Here is a 26,941-nt window from a genome sequence, read left to right on the forward strand (position 1 = left end):
GTTTGATACTGACGAGCTTCATCTGGTTGAATCTCTCTTTATATGTTCACACTGAGTCCAGTTTGTAGATGCTGCTTCTGTTTGCTGCTGTCGGCAGGTACTCACAGCTTCATGAGAGCTGCTGTGTGCAGCCAACATGGAGCCATCCGCCTGGCCAAAAGTTGCATCAGTGTCTCCTCTGCATGGGAGTCCTGATTAATTACCTAAAGCCTCACTAACTTGTAACAGCTAATGCAAGCCAACAGGGTAAAAAGGAGCATGCATATTCATGAAGGGAAACCAGAACAATCACCCAGGTCTAAGAGGCTTCTGGTATTGACGCACTAATGGAGAGATCCTTTACAATTGGCTTCGTGAACAATGTGGATAATAAAAATATGAACGATTATCTGCACGAATACAGCATGCACAATTGTTTGCAAGATATGAGAAATGCGTAACAAAATCCAGTGGTGACACATCATGTATATTTATTAATCCATGCTGGAGAAAAGTCAATCTTTCTTTTATTTGAGTGGATTACTCATGGCATTATGGAGAAATGTGTCTGCTGTGCCAGAGGTGTGTGTGTGTGTGTGTGTGTGTGTGTGTGTGTGTGTGTGTGCGCGCGCGCGCGTGTGTGTGCGCGTGTGTGTGCGCGTGTGTGTGCGCGTGTGTGTGAGGGTCTTGGTCTTGCGTGACATGTGTGCATTAAAATGCTTCATGTGACAAGGACTTCACTGTGTGTTTGCAAGAGTTACATTCTTTTGCACCATTTCACTGAGACGAGTTGACCAAACTCAGTTGTTCTACAGTGGATTTGTCAATCTGTCGAATAAGTCTACAGAGAAAGTCAATGTCATTTATTTATTTAGAGATAAAGAATAAATGTGGATGTATTCCTGTTCACTGAGCCCTGTTATTAGCCTAAAAAAACAGAGAAGAATCTCAGTTATAGACGCATCAATACTTTATTTTTCACGTAACATAATCTTGAAATGAAATAGTGCACTATTAATAGTGTAAATAGATACCGATAAGAACTTTTATCCATTTTAAAACTCTTTCTAACAAGATAAGAAGATATTATTTAGCTTCACTAATTCAACCGTGAGTCCTGTGACATGAGCAGGTGCAGTTTAATCTCCAGCTGCACGTGAGATACTTTAGTTGCGTAGCTTATAGTTATGTTCGAAGAGGGAAAGAGAAAGATGCAGAGGAAGGGGATGGTATCCATAAACAATTAAGGAAACTCGAGGAAGCAATTTTATTTTTAGCTTTTATTTTTTTATTTATAGTCATATCTGCCATTGCAACTAAAGGCAACACCAGAAATTATTTTGTTGCCTCCTTGATCTTAGACAAAGGTACAAGGTCACGCTAATGCAACATTCATTTCTTATTAGTAGAAATATAACTAAAGTCTACTGATCCAGTCAATGTAATCAGTGTAATCCATCCATCCTCCATCTTCTTTCCCAAATCATTTTTGGGGGCTTTTCTTGCCTTTAATCGATGTTTTTAGTGAAGAGGAGACACGAAAGCGAGGAGAAAGAGAGCACGTGGCCTCGGGTCAGAATCAAACCCAGGCTGCTACATTTGGTTTTGCGGCATGTGGGTACATGCTCAGCCACTGAGCTAAAACGTATTCATTTCTTTGTTTATTTGATAAATAAAAAGATAATCAGTGTTCCTCTTGTGTTTATATTAGCCCAGCTGTGACCTTTTAGCTAGCCAACATGTCAACTACATCCGGCAATTTACTTTTCCACTTCAACAGTTACTTTATCAATGTTTAATAATAATACAAATAATTACAAGCTAAACTAATTTATACAAAGATTAAAAAAAAAAAAAAAAAAAAACATTTGTGGGAAGTTTTTTTTAGTTAGCAGAAAATCTTTTCTTGATGTTGAGATGAACCAAAAATGCAGATTATGATCTTCTCATTTAAAGCTGCAATTAGATTGCAGATTCTGTTTTCATATCCCTCAGGTTTCAATGGCATAATCCCAGCTACAGTAGCTGCTATAGGACAAACGTGTTAGTCAATCACGAGGGATCAAAAAAGATCAGATTTAGACTGTACCCCATGACTGCCAAAACCAAATAATGTCAGCACTTAGAAATGAATAAGGAAGTAAAAAACCAATGCGGTAGCTTAATTAAATATTTTGCAGTATTTTATGTTCACCCTCAGGTCACCTCAAAAACACACCGTTCATCAGGAGTGAGTGAACTCCTATTGCTTCAACAACTATTACTTTTTAGCTTTAGCTGCCCTTTATACAGTCTGTTTGACCAGTAAATGTATTTTATAAACCATATTGAGATCTTAATACGTTGTTAAATATGCAAAGATTTAATGTTTAGTGATTTAACTTTAATTCACGGTATCGTCTAAGGGTTTTTCTCTTTATGTGCGATATCTTCACCTGAAGATCTTTTGTTCTTTCATACTGTGGGGGAAAATTTTTTTATTAAAAGCCCGACTGCAGCATGAAGGGGAGACAGCTTGTTTGGAAGGTAAAAACATTAAGTAGGCTGATGAAAAAATTACAGAGACTACAGTTCCAACATTTGCAAAGCCATAGCTGCCTCTCTGTGATAATGCAGCTGCTTTGAATAGCTGTCATTACAAATGCCTGGCTGCTGAGTGGTTTTGAAGCCGTTTCATGACCCGACTGGGAAACTGCACCCTGAAGCTTGTCAGGAGCAAATAAAAGTTCTGGCACTTTGAATGGCTCTCTCCTTTATCTTTAGCCTGATCGCATTTCCTCCGTGTTAGATACAGTAAGTGTGCCGCTGAGGGATTACTGCGTGATAAATGTCAGAGGCCACAGCAACTCTCAGAGACCTAAATACAACCTGTACAGCCACCTTGATTCCTCTCTTTCCCTCTTTCTTCCCTCCTCTCTATCTGATCTATCTCATCTATGGTCTATTCACTTTTCTCAGACTTATTTACATCTGTACAAAAAGCAGCCTGGCTGAGGCACCGTCCTTCCCATGCTCCCTCTCACTCTCTCAGCCTATTTCTGGTGTCAGTGAAGTATATGATCTGCTGTATCATATAAGCAAACAAGCTTGATAGGCCATTGTTATTCTTAGATGTAGGAGGGCTGGAAACATGTCACCGAGCTGTCACCTCGTTTCACCAGCACGCATATGGGAAATTATTTGGTTCACATACACGGGAGGCATGCATCCTGTTCTTCACGACAGAGTCCGGGGCATTAAATTTAGCATATTAATTATAATTAGATTCAATACGGTCCTTGTTATTTTTAAGATAATTAAGCTCTCGTGTGCTGTCCTGTTTATTCTGCCTTTATGCCTCTCAGCAGTGCTGTCACCAGACAGGATAGCGCACAGATTATGGCTATTAAAAATAGGACTGACCAGCTCGCAGTACAGAGAGATAAGCTCTGCTGCCTCCATGTTACTTCTTCTTCTCTGGAGTATAACATTCGATGGTCGTCCATTCATGTTTTGATCCAGCGGATTCTCAGACTTTTCTTTTGGGCATAAACATGAATCGGGGGAATCCTTGCTATGTAAATATTAATGCAGCACCTTAAAATGTAACCCTGGGACAGAGGAAGCTGATTATACAAGGACACTGTAATGCAAACAGAACTGCACTTTCTCTCCTTTAGATAAATGAATTCAGGGCCGTGTCTGCCTGCTGACCGCTGCAGATTCACTGAATTAAGCGTTTGGGGAGCAGCGAATGAGACGTAGCAGAGAATGAAGTGTGTCATGTGCTAGCTGTTCTCAGATGTTTGCAGTAACATAACGATGTGCTTATTTCATGAGCCGAGGCTTAAGTTCAGGTCAGTAGTTACAGCTTAGTGACGTGTGTGTGCGTCTGTGAGCGCACATCTTACAGACAAAAAAAAAAATGCCGCCAGGTTTCCTATGTCTGTTTTCCATCAACCTTAGTAATCGTCTCCTTAGCTGCTGCTTGCTTTGATCTGATCTTTTTCTTTCTGTCAAATCTGAGAAAGTGCTTCTGGCCCCTTCTGGGAGCAGACTTAACATCAGCTTGTTCCTCCATATTTGGGATATTTTGACAGATAGCGCCCCTATTTCACCTGAAATCTGCTCTTGCTCTTATTTAAAACAGAGAAAACACAGTTTTTATGAAGACAGTCAGGAAATATCGGTAATAAATGAATCTGTCAAGTTGGAGGGTTTTGAAAATGAACATGCCAGGCTTTAGTTTCCCTAGAATATTTGCTTAGGCACTGACAACACAGGTTAAGGAAGGAAAGCCTGGTAGATTATGTTGGCTAAACGTATTCACATGGGTGGGGTGGGTGGGTGTTTTCAGGCTGTTTGTTGGAGTCACGGTCCTGCATTTTATTTCCTGTCAAAAATCTAACTGGAAAACAAAGAAGTAGAATTTCCCTCCTGTGCGGTGTAAGATGAAATCTCCCTGAAACGGATCATAAGGATGTAATGCAGAAATGTTTTGTTTTGTGTTTTTCACAGAGCTGTTGTTTTAGCTAAAGTTAATTGTGCACTTTTAATGATAATCATCTGTATCTGTGTTATGTACAGAGGAAAATAAAAAGAGACGTTAACTAAGAAAATGAGAAATGGGGGTGGAGGGTTTCCTGTGGGGCACCGTGATGGTGCACTGTCTGTGGGATTGCATGCGTGTGCTTCAGCTTTCTCCTCTTGGGTAACTGTTGATTTTTTAAATTGTCTGTAGGTGTGGTGAGGTATTTGTTGTCTTTGGCTCGGTGTCAGCTTGGATGAAAAACGAGTGAACGATGGATTTTCCAGCCATCCTTGTGGGGCGCTGTTCCTCGCCTAGACCACCATTTTAAAAAGAGCACAGGACAGTTAAGTAGAACGCCAGTGAATGTGCTGAAGGTGTGCGTCCTGCCCTCTCCTCTGGCGATCATCTGCGGTCTGGGCTCGTTGCCAGAGGAAACAGGCGGCAGACTCAAGCCTGTCAATGATCCATCGCGGTGCTAAACGTAAAACAGATTCCAGGCTTTGAACGACCACATGGACCATTTCTTCTGTGCTCTGTACCTGTCAGATGGAGGCCTGCAGTGTTAAAATAAATGCACCCTGGCTTCACTTTGCTTGCTGATTAGCAGCAACTAGACTTTTGTATGTATTCAAAATTGCCTGCACTTGTTATCATAGTCAGAGGCATGAAAGAAAAGAGATTTTGTAGGTGTGGGTGAGCATCCACAGATGCTAAGAGCTCAGCAGGAAGCATTTTTAATCAAACAGTAACAGATAGCAACCAATTGTTTTCTTAACAATGAAATCAAAGACTCCTGCGAGTCTTTGACATGACTTCCTCTTGAGCTTATTGTCTCTTATCCTGCGCGCCTCTGCCGTGTGAGCCTCTTATCTTTAAGTGGGTCTAATTTTGTGTTTGAATACTGTGCACCCTCTTTTGGGATGGACTGTGCTTTGCAGGGACAGCTAAACTGAGACAGCTATCTCTATAGAGGGAATCACCTGCAGCTTTGACTGGAGCGTCTTTGTAAGAGCTGAAGAGAGATGGGAGCTCTTTGAGGCTTGATTATCAGTGCTGACACACATATGGAGCTCTCATATGCAGATGTGTAAGATCCAGAATCCAGTTTTCCTCTTTCTGCAAAGAAGAAAAAGCTTTGAGCTTTGATTTATTGTTGAATTTGAAGTCCAAATTTTTTCACTCCAAAAACAAATTAGTTTTCATTGTCTGTGACAACTAGTGCAATCACTGATATGATGGCATTTTCAAAAGTAGATTTCAGTCATTCAGGCTTTTTTTTCTTTTTTAAGTTTTGATTCTGATCTAGTGAAATAGATCTAGGGATCTCGTCTTTGGGTTCCTCCTGTTCAGCGGCTTCACACTCGACTTTAAACTGCTCCAATCTCCCATTATTATACATGCTGAGATTGGAGTAGATCAGGTGAGATGAAAGATTGCTGAGAAAGACAGAGAAACATGGTTCTGGTGCAGCACTTTCCTACTCTACCTGAGCACTCAAAGAACCTTATGCAACATGCCACATTCACACCTGCTTAAGTGCTTTCTATCTAACATTCCCACTCCAATGGATGCACTGCAGAGCAACGTGTTGCTAGTATCTTACCCAGGGATACTTTGGCATGCAGACTGGAGCAACCAATAACCTGCTCTACCTGATGGGCTACAGCCACCCCGGATGGATGCAGAGACCCCATAGATTCAACACAGAGCTGGAAACATCCCTCAGTGATTCTGACCCATATTGACATGATAGCGTCACACAGTTGCTTCACATCCATGATGCCAAAATATTCCGTTACATCCCAAAAATGCTCTGTTGGATTGAGAATTGGTGTCTGTGGAGGCCATTTGAGTACAGTGAACTTATTGTCATGTTCAGAAAAACAGTTTGAGATGGTTTGAGCTTTGTGACATGGTTATATATGAATATTATACTCCAAGCAGCCATCAGAAGATGGAAACACTGTGATCATAGGCTGTCACACTTAAAAGATGGTCACTTTGTACAAAGGGGCCCAATGTTTGCCAAGAAAATATCCTTCACACCATTACATCACTGCTGGCAGCCTGAACCATTGATATGAGGAAGGATGGAAGGATTTCATGTCTTTTATGTCAAATTATGACCCTAACATCCAAAAGAGACTTTTCAGACCAGGCAACATTTTTCAAATCTTCTGCTGGCCAGTTTTGTTGAGGTCAGTTTCCTGTTCTTAGCTGAGAGGAGTGGCACGCTATATGGTCTTCTGCTGCTGTGGCTTCAAGGTTCAGCATGTTGCACCTTAAGAGGCGCTCTTCTGCATACCTTGGTTGTAAAAAGCGTTGTTGTTTTTTTTTAGTTACTGTTACTGCCTTCCTATCTGGCTATTCTCCTCTGTTTTCTGATATCAAAATGACATTTTCACCCAGAAAGTCTGAAACCCTTTTTCAGACTAAAGCCCAAAGATAGTTGTGTTTCATGAACTACCAATAGATGAGCAGTTTGAGAAACACTAAGACCAGCCGATCTGGCACCAACAACCACGCCATGTTCAGCCAACTTTAGCAGGTCATCTTGACCATCTTGCCTAAATGCATTGAGTTACTTCCATGTGATTAGCTGATTAGAGTTTTTTAATGAGCAGTTGAACAGCTCTCTGTCAGCTTTTGCAGGACTCCCTGTTCTTGTTGCTGCTGAGGATGTCCCTTTATTTCTGGGATTGCTGTCATGCTGCATACTGATTTTTAGAGGCCTCCTCAATGGCTTGGTCTGATGCATAAGAGAGAATAAACACGTAATATATCCAGAGTTGACTGACGGTCCTATTGCATGATGGAAAACGGAGTGGATACTTGAATGAAACAAGTCAGGTAAAGTTTCTGACCTTTTCCTACATCAAGATTTGTGAAAAACATGAAAACACATTGGTAAGGAAATTGAATTATTTTAGATATAATAATACCAACATCAGTATGTGAAATCATTGTCGCAACACTTGTTAGTGGAAAGAATATCATTTGCAAAGTGGAAACCGTGGAGAGGTCCAGCTTTCTGCTGCACAGCTTTTTCTCTGTCACGTTTATTTAAGACTGATATCCGCTGCACACTGACTAATATCCGTTCTCTCATCACGAGGAGAGCATCGATCCAATGCATTGCGGGCAGCTTCTCTGATGGATGCACTGTGGAGATGAATACGGGTCAAGTTACTAATGAGATGTGATTGAGATTCCCATGAGCAAACACTCCAGCTGTCAGACGTGATGGGGAAAGAGTTTTCAAAACATAAAGCTTCAACTGCACAGCAGCAATCTCAAACCCAGTTGTTACTGTAGGTGAGTCCTCAGGTCGGGGATGGGGTGCTGCGAGTGAGTCAGCGTTGTCCTTCCGTCGCTAATGGCCAGGAAATGTCTGTGTTGGAGAAACTAATTGGATTTCTTTAACAGGAAAGCATTCGTCCAGCTCCATTAGTAAACAGTAACACGCAGCAGAGCGGGAGAAAATGGGCGGGGGTTGAGAGACAGGAGGTGAGGAAGAGAAGGAAAGTATGTTTGTTGTTGTTGCAGTAGTGAGGGGTTTAGCTCGGGGGGAGCTGTTACTGTAAACGTGCGTTATCCAATGAAATGATGATTAGATAAAACAACAGGACTGGAGCAGGGATGTGTGTCGGTGATGAGCTCATCAGTGGACAGTCCTGGTGTTGTTATAATTCACTTTAACTGCCAGACCACACATCTGACACTTTTTCCTGGATGGAGTGTCTTTTGATGTTGGACGCAGGATAATGTCCTTTCTAAAAATACATATTTGGAGTTTTTCTTTTGGAAGGAACAAAAACTGCTTTACCAAGTTTTCCCTGTGCTGCGCTCCACACTCATCGTAGGTGTATGTGCTGCAGTAGTAGCTCTAGTTGTCTCAGCAAGTTATGCTCAGATTTGTCATTAATACAAAGAGTGCACAGCCACATGTGTCCACCAATATTTTACTTAAAATGTTTGGGGAAAAAAACGCACTGAAATTTCCAGTAATGTATAAAGCTAAAAGCTAAAACCTTTAATATCCTTTTAGTGTCAACGCTTACATCATTTTCTTTGATCATTTGGATCACAGCACATAGATTTTTGTAATGCTAGCAGGGTGAAGCGATGACAGAGCGGAAAGGAAGTGTCATTTCTCTCTAATTTATCACAACTGCCAATAAAATCCATAGCTTCATCAGTGATCGACTTAACTGTGACTTTAACAATAAATAACAAAGCCTTAAAGCTCTGTGTGTTATGTATAAATGGAAGTAACAGTAGACAGCTGTGTGATGACAGCTGAACTGTGTCCAGGTTACGGTTATGGAACAAGGATAAGTCCACCTAAGAAGCAGGATGTGGGCTTATCCGGGTAACTTCAGGTTTAACTCTGTGTTCTCACTATTACAAAGGTGATACATCACCATGGTAACTTATTCTGCAGACTTAACTGGCTCCATAGAAGGTTGTATTTGAGATTAGAGACCAACATGAATGAAATCACCGTTTAATGACCAATCAGTGCGCCTGAAAATAGCTTCACCAATCCTGTTTGATACCTCAGTAACTGGTGTGCAGAGACTAAAGTGGCTGAAGTCTTTCCACCATAAGCATCAGTTATAAAAATAGATTATTACAAGCAACTGTATCCCTTAATGCAAATGGTTTTAAAACAGTTTCATTTTTCTTAATATATATCTAGAAATATAATAATTAGGTAATTATAGCAATTTATTATGCAGATTTTTTTTCTTTCTTTTTTTGATCTCAGACCATAGTTTTCCTCACACAGACACACACACACATACACACACAAACTTACATTGCCGCTTTGTGTGTGGCTGTTTTGTTGCTTTCATCCTGTATTATGAGCTTGACCACTTCATATGTTTATTTTAGTATCTTTTTATCTTCATTTGTAAAATCAGCTGCTTTATGCCAGTGGACTTTTCCAGGTTTGTGTTTGATCAGAAGTTACCAGTGCTACATGCTAAGCTATGCACTCATAGCTAGATTGATAAACTGTTATAAATAACACACAGTATCATTTTTAGCTCACATGTAATTTTAGTCTTTTTAAATATGTACTCTCCATGAATCTGGTTAAAAACTGTAAGTGGTTCCTGAAGCTCAAACTGCTTATTGCAGGACACTTACGAATCATATTTACACTCTCTTAAGCTTCGATTGACATAAACTAAGATGTTTCCTGCCATCGCTCACAATACACAGACACTCAGGAAAGATTAAATCAAACCTGGCAGCCTCATGACCTCTAGGCTATATCTCTCATTGGCATGTCAAGCATCCAGTGAGACACTGGGATGTAAAGTGTAATTGGGGGTCCCTCCTTTAGATTTAAAGGATGCCTCACATCAGGAGATCCTGGAAGGGGGAAAAAACCACTCGGTCTTCAGAGGCAGATCATAAAGGAACAGTGGGGCTACTATGTTGCCTGTAAATTGGGCCTTTCTTCCTGTGAGAGGGTGACATGTTGGAATGCAGCACATTAATGTGGACATGGGTGGGCTTCTCATTCCTGTCATAGCATCTCCCTCTTCCTTTTGACTCGCAACAACTTTCTTCCCTGTAATTTATTTTTGATTCTTTGCCTGTTTGGGGTTTGTTGTATCTCCATCTTGTCCATTTCCATTAGTGGTTAAGCGTTCGTTGTTCTTGTTGATATAAGGATGTTATTGCTGAATTTCATATATCTTGGTATGGATGCAAGAAATTCAGGGCCAGAAAAAAAGTTTGATGTGATTTAAAAACAACTTCTCCAACACATGCTTTTCTGCCAAGAAGTTGTTTGGCGTATCATTGGAGAGAGGAAAGAGGACAAGGAGACTTGGTGGTAGAGTGAATGTTAGTAGAGAAAATTTAAAGTAGGCAGGCAGTAGTGAAGAAAGTACATGAGAGTAGTGGGAGTACTGGTAGGCTAGGCGTACAGCAGGGAGAGGGGTAGGCTGGATACTAAAGGAAGGACTCATATTAACTGGCTAGACAGAGAGAATAAAGTGTGTCCTGGTATGAAGCTTGATGGTTCCCTGTTGCAGCATTATACTGGTTTGCTGAATCAGTATATCATTTTAAACTACATTTGCATAAAGGCTGACTGTGCCACTAACTGTCATACAGCAGCTGGCTACACAACAGCTACAGAGCTGTGACAATAATGCCATGGAAGTCATGTCAGTGAGTCAGAGTGTAACGGTCCTCTTTTAAATGAGAAAAGAGATCAGTTTAAAGCTAAGTAGATACGGTACGGTACGTGCAGCACCGAATTGCTTAATAATCTGGCCAGTTCTTTTAAAAATATATATATGTTGGTGGGTAATTTATTGTATTTTTTCAGCATGGGCCATAGTGGAGGTGAACATGGAGGACAAAGTGGAGGTAATGGCTGGAGAGACGGCTCAGATCACCTGCATGTTTACAACTGACGAGGGCCTGGGCGGCACCACCATACAGTGGTTCTATGTGAGTTTGGTGAAGCTTAGCGTGCACAGAAACACACAGATGTGTGATGGGTGTCACGTTTCTCTGTTTGATTGATGTTTGATTCTGTAAACTCTGACCTTTAGGTGCTACCTAATAAGAAGAGACAGAGAATCTACAACAAGGAACCAATGCATGAGGCTGCAGAACAAAACACACTGTTCACGCATCGGATCAGCTTGAACATCAATGGAACCGCTGCTGTGCTGGTTATCAGAGATGTGGGAGTGAAGGACAACTTGGAGTTTATCTGTGTCATCAAAACTCTCCCACCTGAGGAAGCAGAGGGACGAACCCAGCTCCAAGTGTTTAGTAAGACTCTGAAAGCTTTTATTGCTTTTTCTATGCTGTCTGCTGTCTCGCACTGAAACGGTTGTTTTCATTAAGCAAGTCATCAGTATCCTCTCTTAATGTATGCTGCTCCATATTTTCCATATATTTCTTACTGCTGCTGCTACAAGTTAACGGATCAACTTCAGATATTGTATCTGCTTCATTTGCTTTGGAAGAAAAACAAAAGAAGATGGAACAGACCTCACTTGTTCATGAAACTGCTTACCAGTTTTCCTGGCCAATTACCTTTTTTTGTCCAATTTAGGTCCAATTACTTTGCAAAACCTCTTAAATTAAAAACTGCTTTCAAATCGCATTTGGATTTTTCGATTTAAAGTCCACTGTGTCCGGAGGCAGAGATTGTGTCTTTGTCCAACAAATTATGGAACTCACTGTATTAACATACCTATAGTGTTACAATATTTCTGACATTTTTAGCTATCAGAATCTATGATTGTTTCTTTCTAAATGCTTCCTTTTCTAGTTCTTATCTCTTCTTACGTCTTGTGCAGAATCACCAACCTTTCCTACAATTGAGGCCGTGGAAACAGGGATATCAGTAAATGAAGATCAATCCAAGGTGAAAAGGTTTTGGCGATCACAAACATCAAAGACTAAAATTACAAAATGCAAGGATGCAATTTTATCATTTGAATTTCCTTACCTACCCCCTCTCCCACCAGATTGGGTCTTGCAAGGTCAAAAACGGATACCCAAAGCCAAATATCACTTGGTACAGAAACAACATGCCGCTTCGCAATACTCCACATGGTAAGGCAGATTGATATTTAAAACTGGAATGCCTTAGCTGTTTCAGTTTGTGTCTGTCCTGTTCTTTTATGTTTACAGTATTTTCATTTCTTTCAGAGGTGGATGTAACCTCCAGCACCACTACTGAATGGAGTGGTCTTTACTCAGTCCAGAGTGAGCTGACAATGAAAGTTAAGAAAGAGGACAAAGATGCAGAGTTCTACTGCGAAGTCATCTACTTTGTCCCTGGAGCGACCAAGATGACCGAGAGTCAGCGCATTAACATCTCTGTATACTGTGAGTTTCCCCAATTGAAACCAAACTGGCTTGGATTTGGTTTCCAGTTCATGCAATGTTCTTGCACACCTAACTAGAAAAACTAGAAACAAACTAGAAGAAGTTTCTTAATGGATCTGTTTTGATTTTTTGAAGTGGAAATGGATGCTATAGTTTCTCATGAAGTTCACTAGGTTAAAATAACACTATTGTTCAAGTATTATAGGATATTATACTAATAACATTTTCCTTAATTTGATTTGACAGGCCTCAGAGTTTCCTATTTTTAAGGATAGTTCAGGTTTGCAGTTTAATCTTGAATTCATCTCTCTGTGTTTTAGATCTCCCCACTGAAGTAAATATTTGGGTGGAGTCACCAAAGGGCAAAATCAAGGAAGGGGACACACTTGAGCTTCGCTGCGATAACAATGGCAACTATCCATCCTCAATCACCACAATTAAGCACCAAAATGTAAGAAAATCAGCACTTCCATACTCCTCATTCATGTGGAAATGGTTGTAATTCGATGTTTTCCTGAGCACTTTGAGGACATTAAAGTTAATCTTGAACTTTGCAGAGTGAATACTCTGTGGACAACAAGACAATGGTGCGGACTAATGTGATGCGTTTAGACGGTGGAGTTTATGAGTGCACCTTTACGGAAACGGATAACTTTGAGGAGATCTCAGGGAGTACTAAGGTGTCGGTTAATTGTAAGTATTTTACTCTGGATGAGCTTTTCATCAAATAGATTTTACCAGTAGGTTCTCTGTTTGACTTTTATGCCTTGTTTCTCTGTCTGTGTGTGCAGACCTTGAATCTGCTGTTATAACGCCTAAAGACAGCATTGCGGTGATGGAAGGAGAGGAGCTGAAGGCCAGCTGCAATGCCCTGTCTTCTCTCCAGACATCCACAACCTGGTTTAAGGTTACATAGATACATACATATATACAATACAACTGCTTGTCTAACAGTAACAAGTAAGATGCACTTAGAAAACAACCATTTCACACTGTGGCAGAGTCAGTTAGGTTGACTAGAGGCCTCTAACACCTATTTCACCCAGTACTTAGATGCTCATTTAAACGTGTTGAGTCAAACAAGCTTTTTTTGTTCACCTTTGTCTAGAATGAAAAGTTGGTGTCAAAAGGCAACACTTTGAGTGTGAAGAGCGCAACGTTAGAAACAGCAGGGATGTATAAGTGTGTTGTGACCGTTCCTGAGATGGAGGGGATGAAAACCAGTGGCATACTTCAAGTCAATGTTAAGGGTGAGTTGTATTTTCTTTAAATGAGACCATGTTCAAAGTTTGTGACTGCATAGTTATTGCATAAGGTTGTATTTCTTGCTACTCTTTCTGCAGGTTCGCCACAGATTTTGGGGCCAGATGTCCAAGAAGTGGAGACTTATGAGACAACTGTTAATCTGACCTGCAGTGCCAGAGGGTTTCCTGTTCCCACAATTATGTGGACAACTTCTGATGGGAAGGTACAGCAGAGGGAAGCTTCTCATTCTCGGCTTAGTCACAGCCACAACAGAGATCTGCTTATTCCAGTTGTGACTTCAACAGGTTGATCCAAAGTTCTCCAGACCTCCGTTTTGATAAATGCGTCCAGTGGGGCAAATAGTGGAACACAATTTTTAACTTGAATTTTAAACTTAACTTAAATGCATTTTCTTTCCAATACTGTTGTGGTATTTTGCCGTTTATGGCACACGATTAAAAAAGAGCTGGCTGGTGGACTGTGGGTGAGATTTCACATTAGTATGGTCTTCACTTTTGTACAGTTTTAATAGTCTTAGTAACCACAAATCAGCAAGTCCTGAACAGATTAGCAATACAGATGCAGGAAAATTGAACAAAATGTTTCAACAACTACCGGACATTTTGTGCCTCGAGATATTTTGTGCAGTGATTTGTTTTATGATTAAAAGTGGGTGTTAGATATGTCCATCAGCCTCAGTTATGCAGTTGTTTAGTGCTAAAAGCACTAAAGCATGCTAACTTTCGAGAGCAAAATGGTAAAAATGGTTAATTAGCATTAGCATGCTAACATTATCATTTAGCTGACATCACATCAGATTCTCACTGATTTAAGCAGCACTGGTTGGTAGTGGTGCAATGGATCAATAAACTCACGGTTTGGATCGGATCACGGTTTTAAGTCACGGATTGGATCAATTTTCGGATCAGCAAAAAACGAAACAAGACAAGAAAAAATAAATTTTTTGCCCATTAAAAAACATTCAACTCAATACTCATTCCACGCAATTATATAAAAAACAAATTAGGTGCTATATAGGGCAGTACAGTCTTTGTATCTACCACTCCGCTGTGATATAATGAGCGGTCACGGTCACGTAACTTTCCGTTGCCCTGGAGGTCCACCCATCTGTAGTTGGGCAACAGAAGATGTCTGGGACAGTTCAGCCATAACTTTAGACTTTTCCTGCTCATAACATGCTTGGAACGATCTTGTCACTGAAGTGGACGCGCAACTGGATATCATAGTGTGGCTCAAGCACGTTCATCATATGTTTAAACGCCTTGTTTTGCACAATGGAATAGGGCCTCGCGTCTGCAGCTAAACACCCCAATAGCTTTAGCCCGGTCAAATTGGGCAGCAAAGGGCTGCTTAAATGCCGCAAACTCCTCTGCTCCTCCACTTGGACTGCTAGCGTTGGCCATGACTATTGCAGACAGACTCACCACGCCCACCATACACATATTTTTTTTTCTTTTTCGAATCTTCGGATCACCAAACCATGGAGTGGGATCGGTTCTGATCACGGATCAACAGTGATCCGTTGTACCACTACTGGTTGGATTTTACTGAGTTAGAAATAAATTTGATTGGACTGACAGAGCTAATGCTAGCTAATGTCTAATTTACCTTCACGATGATGATGGGCATGCAAACCTTTAGTCTTTGGAAGTCTATATCAATATTGTGCTCAACTGTCTTCTCACCTGTTTGCTCTTGGATCTGCTTTTCTATTTCTGTCTTTAACTGTCCTTATTGCAGAACCTAAATGCATTGCAAACAGAGACTGAAGATGGCGCTCAGAGTGTGGTCACTTTCAAGATCACCTCCAATGTGAAAGTTTTCTGCAATGCCAGCAATGACTTTGGCTCTAAAGTGGTGGAGTTCAACATCAAAGCCAGTGAGTTCTTACAGCCTGTGCTTCCTTTCTGCAATCTTTGTAGTTAGTAGTTCAGTCAGGTTCATCACAGAGTTTAGAGTTCATCATAGCGCAGATGGCTCATCATAGATGGCTGATCACAAGATCTTTCTACGGACACTAGAATACACTGTATTCGACGAAATCCACTGCTTTTGTTTGAATCATATATTTCTGTTAGTTTTCTGTTCCAGCTATTAATACAAACAAGGAATCTTTCTTACATGGAAAAGTTACTTATGAAGTTCTTCTGTGTCTACATGTCTCTGCTATGCAGATGATGTTGAGTTGTATTTATCAAACGATATGACAAAAATCAGTTAATTAAGCTAGACATAAAGGCCTTGATCTATGAAATATTGGTAAACAGCGGGTTCAGGAGACAGACTTTGTCTGCTTTTAAGATTTGGCTTCGAGCCTTGTTCATAAAACAGGTGATCCTGGAAAAGTCCTCAGTTATCCTGCTGTAGGCTCAGGCTGTTGGTGGACTTCATGAGGTCCACTGACCAGGTCTTCTCCACTCCCCTCCACTCCTGATATGTTTATATGTCAGTACTGCATGTCATTAACTTTAGTCATTTCTCTTCCAAAGTTTTGTCTCTCTATTTTTTTCTCTTCTCTTTCCATTCACCCTCCATCCTGACCACGGGGGAGTTCTTCCTTCCCTCTGTCGCCAAGTGTTTGCTCAAAGGGAATCCTCTCATTGTTGGGTTGTTCTCTCTAATATTAAGGCGATCTTGTCTGTGATTGTTCAATCTTTATATTTTTTGTTGTTGTTTTTCACATTCTTCACCCTGGTAACCCACATGTCGTTTAATGGGCACCCATGTGTAAATAACAAAATGACGTCCTTTCTGTGCCTCTACCTGCTTTTAGTTTTAAACACCACATTAACAACAATCACTTCCATGCCAACAATCAGCACTACCACACGATCAACCACTACTATATCCAGTGACACAGGTAAGACCACAGTTACACTGCTGTGTCTGTTTTTCATCATGCAAATGAAACCAGCTGCTAAATGCAAAATTCAATTTGACTGGGAAAGAGAGATTTTTAACTTGTCAAAAAGCTCCCAGCTCAAATTTGCGAGACAGGCACACTCTGTTTTTACCACGAGGCTTCAAACATTTCCTTTTGAAAAAGCTCATAATTATAGCTGGAACTGGCGACCATGAACCATGCCTTACTTGTGCTGCTATCGGCTGAGACTAATGTTACTCCCATGATGCACTGAGCATTTCTACATTCTTTTCATTCCCTGTGTGTTTATATGTAACTACTGCATGCTATTGCTTTTTGTCTGTCTTATATCTTATACTTTGTGTTCTGTTCTTGGCTCTTCATGCTCTCCTTCTTTTCTCTTTCTTTACACTCACTGGCTGCCCCTCCCTGAGCCGGTTTCTGCTGGCAGTCTTCCTGATAAAAAGGAGTTCTTCTTTCCCACTGTCACCAAATGCTTGCTCATAGGCAATCCTCTTATTGTTGGGTTTTCTCTTCATCTAAATGGCCTAAGTTCTGCCAAGTGCCGTAACCTGTTGTTGTGACTGTGAATATTTCACTCTGTGTTGTTGCTGTCATTTTGTACCTGTGCTGTTTAGTGTGTACCCCTGTGTAGTAACAAACATGACCTCCTGTCTGTGCGTCTAACTGTTTTTAGTTGTACACACCACACCAACAACCACCACTACCACATCAACCAATACTATAACCGATGACACAGGTAAGATCACGATTACTCTGCTGTGCCTGTTTTTTGTTTTTTTTAACATGGAAATCAAATCCGCTGTAGAGCTCTATTTCATTTTAAGACGAGGCTTCAAACATTTCTTTTTGATGAAGCTTATAGTTATGGCTGGATCTGGTCACACTGAACCATCTCTTAGTTATGCTGCAATAATTTTAGGCTGCTTCCACAATGCACTGAACAGTTTTTCTTCAATCCCCTTTTATTCATTCATTCCCCGTGTCTTTATCTGTCACTGCTGCATGTTATTAATGTTTGTCAACTCTTTTCTGTAGTTTGTATTTTGTTCTCCCCTTTTTTCTCTTTTTTCCCTCCCACCGTCTGCCTTTCCCTGAGCCTGGTACTGCCACATGTCACTGTTGCCAAGTGTTTATTCATGGAGAATCTGATCACTGGCATTTTTTTTGTATAGTATTGTTGTTAAAATTGAACTGAATATGTCTTTGTACACTGCTCTGAAACTGTATTTTGTCCTTCTAGATTTATTTTTAAGTATATTTTTATCAAATGTTTCAAATCACTAAACAAATTTTAATGTTAGACAAAAATAGTAAGAACAACATGCAGTTTTTAAGAGCAACTGGGTTATACAGCAGGACCATGATCCAGAGCACACCAGCAAGTCCACCTCTGAATGACTCACACAGTGAAGCTTTAGGATCGGACTACTTAAAGTCCAGACTGAATTCAGATGGAGATGCTTTGGCATGACCTTAACATGGCATGTTTAAATACGTACCAATGTGGCTGAGTTAAAACAACGCTCCAACATGTTGTCTGTGATTGTATTTCACTCTGTGTTGTTTCCTGTTGTCACTGTTAACCCGTGTGATGTTAAATGTGCACCCCTGTGTGATAACAGAAGTCGCCTCCTCTCTACCTGCTTTCAGTTATATACAACACATCAACTACCAATACTACCATACCATCAACAAACATTACCTTTATCAATGACACCGGTAAGATCACAGTCACTCTGCTGTGCCTGTTTTTTGACATGGAAATCAAATCTGCTACAAAGCTCTATTTCATTTTAAGGCGAGGCTTCAAACATTTATTTTTAATAAAGCTTATAGTTATGGCTGGATCTGGTGACCCCTGAGACATCCCTTATTCATGCTGCAATAGATTTAGGCTGCTGGTAGACCTCCCATGATGCACTGAACAATTTTTCTTCAATCCCCTTTTATTCATTCATTCCCCGTGTCTTTATCTGTCACTGCTGCATGTTATTAATGTTTGTCAACTCTTTTTTGTAGTTTGTGTTTTGTTCTCCCCTTTTTTCTCTTTTTTTCCCTCCCACCGGCTGCCGTTCCCTGAACCCGGTACTGCCACATGTCACTGTTGCCAAGTGTTTATTCATAGAGAATCTGATCACTGGCATTTTTTTTGTATAGTATTGTTGTTAAAATTGAACTGAATATGTCTGTGTACACTGCTCTGAAACTGTATTTTGTCCTTCTAGATTTATTTTTAAGTATATTTTTATCAAATGTTTCAAATCACTAAACAAATTTTAATGTTAGACAAAAATAGTAAGAACAACATGCAGTTTTTAAGAGCAACTGGGTTATACAGCAGGACCATGATCCAGAGCACACTAGCAAGTCCACCTCTGAATGACTCACACAGTGAAGCTTTAGGATCGGACTACTTAAAGTCCAGACTGAATTCAGATGGAGATGCTTTGGCATGACCTTAACATGGCATGTTTAAATACGTACCAATGTGGCTGAGTTAAAACAACGCTCCAACATGTTGTCTGTGATTGTATTTCACTCTGTGTTGTTTCCTGTTGTCACTGTTAACCCGTGTAATGTTAAATGTGCACCCCTGTGTGATAACAGAAGTCGCCTCCTCTCTACCTGCTTTCAGTTATATACAACACATCAACTACCAATACTACCATACCATCAACAAACATTACCTTTATCAATGACACCGGTAAGATCACAGTCACTCTGCTGTGCCTGTTTTTTGACATGGAAATCAAATTTGCTATAAAGCTCTATTTCATTTTAAGACGAGGCTTCAAAAAATTTTTTTAATAAAGCTTATAGTTATGGCTGGATCTGGTGACCCCTGAAACATCCCTTATTCATGTTGCAATAGATTTAGGCTGCTGGTAGACCTCCCATGATGCACTGAGCATTTCTCCCGTAATATGTCTCTAATGCATGTTATTAAGTTTTGTCAGTTCTCTCCTGTAGCTTGTGTTTTGTTCTCTCTCTTTTTTTCTCTTCTCTTTGAACTTACTGGCTGCACTTACACCTTTTCCTGTTAAAAAGGAGTTCTTCCTTCCCACTGTTGCCGAGTGCTAATGGGGAATCCTCTGATGTTGAGGTTTTCTCTCTAGTACTGTTGGGTCCTTAACTTTCTACATAAACCACCTTGAAGAACTGTTGCTGTATAAATTAAAGTCCCCTCACTTTTCCCTTTTACTCATGTCCCTCCCGTTCACATCCGTGTCTCTGTGTGTTTTGACTTTCATCTAAAGATGCTGAGCTTTGCCAAGTGTTGTAATGTGTTGTCTGTGATTTTTCATATTCCTCTCTGTGTTGTTGTTGTTGTTTCACACTGATGTCTTAAGTGCTTAAAAAGAGCAATTGGACTTCTTTAGGTTTGGGAAGACATTTCGCCTCTGATCCAAGAGGCTTCTTCAGTTCTAAATAAATTGGCACACAGTCTTGATATCCTTTTCCAGGTATTTCAACCTCCAAGGAGACATTTCCCAGTGGGGTTTAAATCTCCGCCAGTTGTTTCAGAACTGAAGAAGCCTCTTGGATGAGATGTGAAGCTACACAAGTCCATTTGCCTTCTTTCTAAGAACTCATAGCTCGCATGTCCTTGATGACTGAGAACCTATACAGACTTTTTGACACTATTAACCTCTGTGATGTTAAATGTGCGCCCCTGTGTAGTGACCCAAATAACCTCCTCTCTGTGCCTCTGCCTGCTTTCAGTAACACAAAACACATCAACTAACTATGTCAATGACCCAGGTAAGACCACCGTACAATTAAATCAGCTACAAAATGCATAATTAAACTTGGTTGACAGAAATACGTAGTTCATTTATCAAAAAGCTCCCAGTTTGGATTCAGGAGACAGTCGCCCTCCATCATTTTCACATTAGGTTTAAACTTTTTGTTAAAGTTTAGATAGGGCTTGATCTTCTCCACACACCTTTTTTCACTCCTGATGCATTTATGTGCCACTGCTGCATGCTGTAACTTTTGTCTACCCTCTCTATGTTCTCCCATTCTTTTTTCCCCTCTATTCTTCCCGTTCAGCCTACACCCAGTCACGGCAGGTGGCTGTTGCTGATTGTTGGCTCTTTACTTTGCAGAATCAAGTGCCTTGAGACGACCGTTGTTGTGAATTGGCAATAAATAAATAAAACTGAATGGAACTGATTGAATTGAAAGCTTATAACCAGCAAATTCAGAGTCTCCAGACTTTCTTTTATTTAGTCTTGTGGGGCAGTTTTTTTCCCTGTAAGTCAGAAAGAAAGAATAAGAGCAAGGAGGCATGAGGCAAACTCAGAAACACCTGCAGGCCTTAGTTACCACTGTGGTATGCAAGATAGGTCATTAAAAGTGAGGTTTGTTGTTGTTACAGGGCGTCTTAATTATTAATTTATTGTCACGACTGCTGTTCTGCGTGTTGGGTTATTATAAATGTAGACGTTTTGTTTTAATGTAGTTTTAAAGATTGAGAATGAAGTCATGCTTGCAAATGATGTGGAAATAAAAAGAGAAAGGTTCACACACGTACATGCATCATTGTGACTCTCATCATTGAGTGCATTTAAAGCCGATGCTTTAAATGCACTCAGAGGGAGTCTCCTGACTCCCATTATGGGTCCTGTTTTGTGTTTTTCTGTGCCTGCTCTCTGTTTATATGTCACGCCAGGAAATTTTCAGCCCCTCAGAGGAAAACTGCTCTGACTCCACATTTCTCCCAAAGCCCAAATTAAACAGGGCCCCTCTGGAAAATGACTCTTCTGCTGCTGACCGCAGTTTGCATATCAAAGTTGATGTTTAGATTCAAAACACTGATAAGATCCTCTGAAATTAAACATTTATTCAGGACTCTGCTGAACATCAGCAACACAAACCTGGGGTGTCAACCATAAGCCCGCAGGCCAGAGCTGACACAGCAAAGACTCCAATCTGGCCCAATGGACAACTTTGGAAGGAGGAGCTTTTGAACTTTTAACTGTATTTTCACGTTTTACAGCTTTTCCTATTCATAAAGACCGCTTCCATTGCCATTCATATCACTGGGCAATCAACTGCCAGATCTTTCTCTGCAATTTTAAACATTTGTCATCGAAAATCTGAATGTTGAAACTGCATATATAAGACATCTCGGAGATTAAATGTGAAAGAGGCATTTCACTGGTCCAGCCCACTTAAGATCAAAGTGGGCCACGTGTCCCTGATCTAAACTGTGTTTGAGTATTATATGAAGTATTTATGTGCATATGCCCACTGATTCCTGTGTTCATTTGGTTTTTCTCAGTTCAAACGCCCACCAAATCACCAAATATCAAGAAAGGTTTGTACATCACTCTGCTGTTGCAGATTCTCTACCGCCTTCCTTCCACGTCTCCTCTGTGAGCACACTTCTCGCTACTCCTAGCTTTCACGAGAACCCTCCCTGGTGATGAACAAAACATCAAAGCGTCATTGGGTTGTTCATCATCTTCACCTCTTCCTGCGCATGTTGTCATGCTGTTGTAAAAGCACTGCTGCTCCTGCAGCCCTGATAAACTGCCACTTCATTTCTTTATCTTTCAGGGTCACCTGAATGATGCTACTGCCGCACTCTCTTTAGACGCATTGCAAACTGTATCTCCACCTGTATCAGACTCTCCTGTCTCCTGCTGTCATTCTATTCCAAAATCCGGGTGCAGTAAGTAAAGCTGTGGGTGTTTTGTGCTTCTTCTCCAATAGAGAGCAAAGGTTTTGTTATCGCAATCATCATCATCGCCATCTTCCTTCTGGCTATCTTGGGAAGCGTGCTCTATTTCCTGTACAAGAAGGGCAGGATCTGCGGCCGATCTGGCAAGCAAGACTTGTAAGTGCAATGACAGCAGTTCCATGCATAAACACACAATGTGTCCACATTAGGAGACATTAAAATGTGATTTTATGGCTGGACTGTATCACAGTATTGTAGTTCTAGACCATTAGAAAGAACTGAACATGATGCATCGATGTAGAAAATTCAGTTTTGTTGTGATTAGACTCCGATGGCCCATCACAGCAGAATGAAATCCCAGCAGTGATAGGAATTAGGGCAGGACCCCCCAGAGTCTAGACCAGGGGTGGGCAACTCCTGGCCTTGAGGGCCAGTGTCCTGCAGGTTTTAGATGTGTCCTTGATCCAATACAGCTGATTTAAATGGTTAAATTACCTCCTCAACATGTCTTGAAGTTCTACAGAGGCCTGGTAATGAACTAATAATTTGATTCAGGTGTGTTGACCCAGGGTAATATCTAAAACCTGCAGGACACCGACCCTCGAGGCCTGGAGTTGCCCACCCCTGGTCTAGAAGCTGGTGGTGATGAAGATAGGCTTGGGTTGAGTGACTTGTGTGAGGCAGCGATGGGGAAGAGGTTGGTTGCACAAGGGAGATGAGAGATGAGCAGGGCAATTTAAGGTATGCAGAGTGGAGGCTGATTGGCAGAAAGATGATTGGACTAAAACAATGATGTCTGCATTGAGTTTTAAAGCATGGGAAAAAGGAAGTGATGAAAAGAAAAGACTAGCAGCCAAACTCCTGGGAAAGGTGACAGATGATAGATGACCCTTTGATATAAAAGTGTCTAAAAGGAGAAGCCAGTCAGGAAGTGCCTTAAGCTGCGTTCTCTCTAATAGCCTGCAGGGGGCGACAACTCCCAGTTGGTGTCTATGTCCATCTTTTACATACAGTTTGTGTTCACAGTTGATTCAAAAGTGCACTTAATAACATAAAACATTAACCTAAATGTTAAAGTTGTGATGTGTGTTGTTCCTAAAGCCAGAGTGTGTAAAAGTTGCTCTCTGGTAAAAAGTGATATTTAAGTAACTGAGTAATCTATCAATTATTCAATTGATTGATCCAGTAATCAGATAAGAAATACTTTTCTGAGCAATAATAAATATGAGCAATAAAAAAAAAGGTTTTTCTAAACGAACTGCTCATTGGTTTCCATTCTAGGAATTGCAACGTTTTAATGCAAACGTGTCAGAAAAACACGAAAGAAAACAAGCCTTTGATGACCTGCTATATTAAATTTAATTACTAAAGAAAACATTTTCTTAAATGCAAAAAATATAAATAATCTCAAGTACAGTCGAAGTCAATAAAATAAGATATGTATGAAATCCAAACTAAGGCATAAACATTTTTATCTTTACGCTGAATTTTAATGGCCCATATACATTTCTGTTGGCTTGTGAAAAAAGCTTTTGTTTTATATTTTTAAATATTAACGCAATATTTTATATTATTTCACTTTCAATCTGAAAAATGTTATGAAAGACTTTTAAAAAATTAATGGGTCTATTGCACCCCATTCCCCCCTGTGTAGACTCACCCCTGTTTGCTGCAGGTGTCGCCTCCATGTAAAAAGGGCGGCTGCCGTTCGTTTAAACATGGTATCAGACTAAGTTAATAGATCATCTGCACATTTTAATACAACTTGAAGTTTACTGCAGATTTTTCTGTGTGTAAAACAAAGTAGTGGATGGAGCGGCTATAAAGTTCGCTTTTCTTTTGCTATATTTGAATCCCTCGAATTACTCGATCGATTGTTGCAGGCGTAATTTGAATATATATACTCATTTTATTATTTTTTGTGCGGCTTTAAAGGACACACAAAGTGACGCCCCCTTTTATGTGAGCAGGTACAATGCATAAAGCTTCAGATAGGTTCAGTTATAACTATGGCTTGTTCTTGACCCTGCAGCAGTAAGAGGAAGTCCAGCAAAGATAACATTGTGGTGGAGATGAAAAGCGACAACACAGAGGAGGCGATTCTCCTTGGGGTCAACGGAGAAAAGCAACAACCAAATGACCAAGTACATATCTGATCCTGAACTGAACTCGCTAAATCGAATGGTCTTTTTACTGAATATCAAACTTACCAGTACCCCACCCAAACTTTCTCTTTTGTGTTTGTTTGCTCTCTGCAGTAAAGGCCGATGAGCATCTGCACGCGTGAAAGTGAGGAGGTGACACACCGACGGCTGCTCCCGTTCGCCCCTCTCAGCCTCAGGCCCCGCTGCTGCCTTCAAGCACCCCCAGCTTTTTATTCCAATCGTGACTATCAGGACAAATGAAGTTATTCCAAGTTATGGCTTTTTCTCTTTCTGCCCTTTACGTGCCAGCTCCTCTGTTGGAATGCATCTCGAGCTTTAATGAAGAAGGTTGGAAAGTTTCATTTCAGAACTAAGAAATCTCCCTTCAACCCCAAGGAATGCCGCAGATTCTCCTCACAGTGTACTGCTGATAGTCCACAGAACAATAATTAGAGCACAAAGCCGACCAGGGACTATTTTTATACCCCAAAAAGCATCACCTCAAGCCCCTTCAGTCACCGAAGAGCAGCCTGAAACAGCTCAGCTAATGTACATATTATTATCTATGTATATATTTCTTTATTTAAAGTAACACAATGTGGGGGGAAAGAGAAAAAAGACAAGATAGTGTGGTGGGGATTTGTTTTTTAAGGAAGATAGCAAGGAGAGTTTAAGTAGATATTTTGTTTTTATTATTTTGTCTTTACACTGAATTGTTTTTGTAGCTCTAGCGATGCCTCACCTCTACAGCCAGTTCACAGCTTCACCAAATATTGGCTCTGAAAGAAAAATTTGAATCACGTATCTTTCACATTATTTTGATATCTACTCCTCTAACACTCAACGTTCACACAATCTGCGGAGTGTAAAGTATATTAACCAAAGTCATTTTGTGAGGCAGGTGAACAAATCTGACTATGTTATGCAGTCCATTTATAAATGACCGATGCCTTAGAATCTACATTCGAAGCCATTTTTGTACTGTTATATTTAATGTTCAGCGCACTGATTTCTTTGGTGATTCATGCAGGCTTTGTTGTTGTGGAAGGAGCCACCATCTTTCATCGTTCTATACGTTCATGACATGCTTCACTTCTGTAATCATTTCTTTTGAAAATTTAAAGTTGGAGGTTAAAACACGTGGGTTCACGGCATGATGTTTCCTTCTTTATAAGAAAAAGACATTTCTGTGTGATGAATGAAGAAATTCATGTATTGAGCAAAACTTGAAACACTGTTGAAAACTGTTGTGTCCCAGAGAGGCATGAGAATGCCCCTCAGCCTGGATGCCTTAAAACATCAACCACTCCTCATTTAAGTGTAACCAGAGCCTTTCTTTTTCATTTCGGTAACTAGACTAGACTTCACTACTGAGAAGAGGGGACTGACTGTGACTCCGCATATGCAAATCATGTTTGAAGACAGTTAAGCCTCTGTTTTGTTTCTGCTGTTGATGCGTGTGACCACTGTTCAATGTATAATGCCTTTTTAAAGACTGAAAGATAAAATATGTTATAATATCACTGAAGACATTATAACATATTTAACAACAAATCTGATTGTTTGTAGTTTTTTTTTTGTGAAATTCTACCAAATAAAAATGGACTGTTAAATGAACGTAACTGGAAATGTGTCTGCTGACATAAAAATATGACCTTTTTTATTTAGCCACACTACAAATCACTGCTGTGCCGTGACGTGCCTCTACTCTGTAATGGTCAAAACCTTTAAAAACAAGTTAAAACTTGGTTACCTTTCAATTTACACACAGTGGAAAATCATTAGGATGGGTTTGAGCTGTCACTTGAGAAAATATCATGCTTAAAAACTAAAGAAATCAGTTATATAAAGGTACCACTGGGAAGTGTCATCAAAAAATTCAAAGAGAGCCGCAGAGTACAGGACGAGCCTGACAGAGGTAGGAAGATAAAGACATCACTGGAGCCTTGCACAGCGATGCACTGCGAGTTTTCAGCCCAAGAAAAACTCAAATTATGCATAAAGAGACACTTTCAGGCCAGGCTGAAGTTTGTCAAGAACAATCTGGAGAATGAATGAGTGATACTGGAAGCACATACTTTAGTCACATGAGATGAAACTAGAGATGCTGCTTATATTTGGAGAAAGAAGGGAGAGGCATACAACCAAAGGAAAGCACGATGGTGGGAGTATAATGCTGTGGGGACGCTTCAGTGTGTCCGAAACTGGAAATCTTGTCATGGTGGAAGGCATCATAAAGAAAGGAGGATGCATGAAGATTTTAAAAGTAAACCTAAAGCGGTCATAAATGAAACCAGGTCTGGGCCACTGCTTCGTCTTCCAACGATGACCCAAAACATACATCGCTCCTGGTGAAGAACGACCTCCAGAAGACCAAAGTGAACATTACTGGCTGGCCTGCACAGGGGAGCTACTAATTTTGACCCTAGTAATTATTCTGTGTGTAAAATAAAATAACGCAAGCGTCCAAAATAAAAATGATCATTTCAGGTACACAGACATACTGTCAATCGACTAAATGTTTCCATTTTATAAATATAGGACAGTCTTGAGATACCAGCATTAAGATAAAATGTAAGCCCAAAGGA

The 26,941-nt window shown here is 40.3% G+C and overlaps 1 protein-coding gene across 1 annotated transcript in view; it reads left to right on the forward strand.

Moving 5' to 3' along the window:
* The window catches only part of mcamb (melanoma cell adhesion molecule b), a 43,978-nt gene extending 18,008 nt beyond the window's left edge, over nt 1-25,970 (forward strand). Inside the window, exons 2-20 of the mRNA XM_087850964.1 lie at nt 10,845-10,969; nt 11,074-11,299; nt 11,833-11,900; nt 12,004-12,091; nt 12,188-12,367; nt 12,688-12,818; nt 12,925-13,060; nt 13,159-13,274; nt 13,476-13,617; nt 13,711-13,835; nt 15,374-15,512; nt 16,407-16,493; nt 17,194-17,256; nt 18,171-18,239; nt 20,244-20,282; nt 21,808-21,843; nt 22,242-22,365; nt 24,242-24,353; nt 24,468-25,970. Coding sequence (XP_087707090.1) covers nt 10,845-10,969; nt 11,074-11,299; nt 11,833-11,900; nt 12,004-12,091; nt 12,188-12,367; nt 12,688-12,818; nt 12,925-13,060; nt 13,159-13,274; nt 13,476-13,617; nt 13,711-13,835; nt 15,374-15,512; nt 16,407-16,493; nt 17,194-17,256; nt 18,171-18,239; nt 20,244-20,282; nt 21,808-21,843; nt 22,242-22,365; nt 24,242-24,353; nt 24,468-24,470 — 2,009 coding nt within the window. The 3' untranslated portion in view covers nt 24,471-25,970. The remainder of the gene's footprint in view (nt 1-10,844; nt 10,970-11,073; nt 11,300-11,832; nt 11,901-12,003; nt 12,092-12,187; nt 12,368-12,687; nt 12,819-12,924; nt 13,061-13,158; nt 13,275-13,475; nt 13,618-13,710; nt 13,836-15,373; nt 15,513-16,406; nt 16,494-17,193; nt 17,257-18,170; nt 18,240-20,243; nt 20,283-21,807; nt 21,844-22,241; nt 22,366-24,241; nt 24,354-24,467) is intronic.
* Nucleotides 25,971-26,941: the final 971 nt, after the last annotated feature.

This window comes from Neolamprologus brichardi, chromosome 14, assembly GCF_056152115.1.
Source record: "Neolamprologus brichardi isolate AB-2024 chromosome 14, ASM5615211v1, whole genome shotgun sequence".
Classification (NCBI taxonomy): Eukaryota; Metazoa; Chordata; class Actinopteri; order Cichliformes; family Cichlidae; genus Neolamprologus; species Neolamprologus brichardi.